Here is a 2,798-nt window from a genome sequence, read left to right on the forward strand (position 1 = left end):
CCAAATTCTCATGTTTCAGATGATCCTCCTATGGAAGCCCTCAGCCTCGGGGAACCTATCAAACATCACCGAAGGGGGCAAAAATCTCCTCTGCATGAACTCGCCAATGATTCCTCCCTTCCTCTAACATCTCCCAGGTCGGATGCCCCGCCCACTCAAAAGCACTCTATTATGTCTATGTCTAAAGATTTACCCTTCGATGAGCTTCCACCAGGATGGTTACAAGAAGAGTATGTGGAGTTTCCAATCGATCAAACGCCAGCACATGATGTCTCGAAGCTCTAAGAGGCAGCTCATTTGTCAACTTCTGAAGTACCCTCCACAGTTACACCTCCTGACCCTGTCAAAAAAGTCAACCTGGGCGACCCTTACAACCCTCAGCATGTCCTCTTAGCAGCTTGGTTATGGGAGCATCCCGCATTACTTGACCAGGTAGTTTCTTTTATTCACTTGTTTAAGGATGTTTTTGCTTGGTCCTACAAGGATTTGGAAGGGATCCCAGCAAAATTGGGTCTCCACACAATCCCTCTAGTTGAAGGGGCTAAGCCTGTCAGAGGCTGAGCTTATAAGCTCAACCCAAAGTATGCAGAGGCTGTCAAGTCAGAGATCAAAAAAATGCAAGAGGCAGGGATCATTGTATCTGTGGAGCACTCTGAGTGGTTATCACCCATGGTGATAGCACCTAAGAAGCAGTCCAATAAAATTCGGGTGTGTGTAGATTACCACGCGCTGAATAAGGTAACTATTCCAGATGGTTTTTCCACACCTTTCACTGAGCGTGTGCTCGAAGATGTAGCAGGAAATGTTTTGTACAGTTTCATGGATGGGTTTAGTGGATACAATCAGATGGGCATCCATCCAGGTGATCAGCTGAAAACGGATTTTGTGACTCCTTGGGGTATTTTTATCTACACTAGAATGTCTTTTGGGTTGAAAAACGCTCCCCCTTCTTTCAATCTTTTGTCCACTGCTTTTGTCCACTGCTTACGGATCATCTTCGCATCTTCATGGACAATTTTTTGACCTTCTCAGGTGCTCAATGTTCAACCCCATTGGAAAATCTAGAGGAACACCTCGCTCAGCTCTCTGTTGTCTTCCTCAAGTGCAGAGAGGCACGGCTAAAACTCAATCCTAAAAAATGTCACTTTTTGGTCATTGAGGGCACACTTCTAGACCATGTGGTGTCTGCCAAAGGTTTAACACCTGACCCAGAGAAGATAGTGGCAATCTTAAAGTTACCACCTCCCATCAACCCAAAAGGTGTACAGAGCCTTGTAGGCCACACAGGATATCATCATAGGTTCATACGAATGTATGCACAGGTGGCTCAACCATTGACACGACTCACCAGTGCTACAATGCCCTTTAAATGGTCAAAACTTGAGGCTGGAGCATTTCAATACCTCAAAAAGCGCCTCACTGACGCACCTATTTTAGTGGCTCCAGATTGGTCTCTTCCTTTTTATGTGCATATGGATGCTAGTCAGCTGGCTGTGGGGGCTGTGCTGACTCAGCCTAGTGAAGAGTACAACCTGGATCGCACTGCTCACTATGCAAGTTGCCTGCTCACCAAAGCAGAGCGCAACTACAGCACCACAGAAAGGGAAGGTTTTGCTATGGTGTATTCTTTACAAAAGTTTCGTCATTACTTGTTAGGGGTTCACTTCACTATCATCACAGATCATCATGCGCTACTCTATCTTCTGAATAAACCCCAAGTTACAGGAAGAGTCTGGAGGTGGCTACTGATATTCCAGGAGTTCGACTTCAAAGTAGTCCTTAGTCCAGGTAAGTGGCACGTCATGGCCGACCATCTCTCTCGCATACACTCAGGTGAGCCCGAAACTGGGGTTGATGATGATTTTCCTGATAGTCATCTCTTTAAGGTCGACACGACCCCAGAATGGTATGGAGATGTGTTACATCTGCTTTCTATTGGCCTATATCTTGAGAATGCTTCTCCCTTGCAAAAAAGAAGACTCTTGCTCAAGTCTAGACCTTTCTCCTTGATTGGTGGACAGCTCTATAAATCGGGGCTAGATGGTGTGTTGCGAAGGTGCATCGCCCCTCATGAGGTAGACCACATTCTAGAGGATGCACACAGTGGTCCTACATGTGGCCACTATCGAGGTCACATCACAGCACAAAAAATCTTACAGACGGGCTTGTGGTGGCCCTATATATTTCGTGATGCTATTGCTCATGTCAAGATTTGTGATGTCTGCCAGCGATATGCGCCTAAGCCTAGCAAGCAATCAAATCATCCTTTCGAGGTATCTATGGCGTGGTTGCCCTTTGAGAGATGGGGTTTGGACTTTGTTGGTCCAGTTACTCCATCTGCTCAACCAGGCAATCGTAAGTATCTCTTGGTGGAAATAGATTATGCAATGAAATGGGCCGAAGTGGTGGCTACCATCGACTGCACAGCCGCCACTGTCGCAAAATTTTTGTATGAAAATATTTTTGCAGGTTTGGGTGTCCTCTAGAAGTCACCAGTGATCGAGGTAGTCATTTTGTCAACGACTTGATCTCCACTCTCCTCACGAATTACAAGATTTTTCATCGTAAATATTTCTCTTACTATTTTAGAGAAAATGGGTAGGCTAAAAGCACTAACAAAGTGCTAATCGCGCTTCTTAAGAAAGCTTGTCATCTGCATCCAACCTCTTGGGCTTAGGCTATCCTCGACACAGTTTGGGCTTATCGCACCTCCTTCAAGGCAACCGATAACTACACCCCATTCCAGCTAGCTTTTGGCTTAGAGGCAATTGCACCATATGAGTTCAACTCAGGTTCAA

The 2,798-nt window shown here is 45.7% G+C and overlaps 1 protein-coding gene across 1 annotated transcript; it reads left to right on the forward strand.

Annotated features, from left to right (window-relative positions):
* The first annotated feature begins 1,358 nt into the window (after positions 1-1,358).
* Positions 1,359-2,486, forward strand: LOC147438009 (uncharacterized). The gene is made up of 3 exons (XM_086486678.1): positions 1,359-1,557; positions 1,657-1,788; positions 1,903-2,486. Exons 1-3 carry the CDS (start codon positions 1,359-1,361, stop codon positions 2,484-2,486), a joined length of 915 nt encoding a protein of 304 aa, XP_086342804.1.
* The last annotated feature ends 312 nt before the right edge of the window (positions 2,487-2,798 follow it).

This window comes from Adiantum capillus-veneris, chromosome 17 (assembly GCF_014529385.1).
Source record: "Adiantum capillus-veneris isolate H3 chromosome 17, ASM1452938v2, whole genome shotgun sequence".
NCBI classification, from domain to species: Eukaryota; Viridiplantae; Streptophyta; class Polypodiopsida; order Polypodiales; family Pteridaceae; genus Adiantum; species Adiantum capillus-veneris.

Bases quoted from the DNA above. Each gene is read 5' to 3' on its own strand.
- LOC147438009 (XM_086486678.1), top strand. From the start codon at position 1,359: ATGCCCTTTAAATGGTCAAAACTTGAGGCTGGAGCATTTCAATACCTC. The intron at 1,558-1,656 runs GTTGCCTGCTCA...ATTACTTGTTAG, and splicing joins TCGCACTGCTCACTATGCAA to GGGTTCACTTCACTATCATC. The intron at 1,789-1,902 runs GTAAGTGGCACG...ACACGACCCCAG, and splicing joins CAAAGTAGTCCTTAGTCCAG to AATGGTATGGAGATGTGTTA.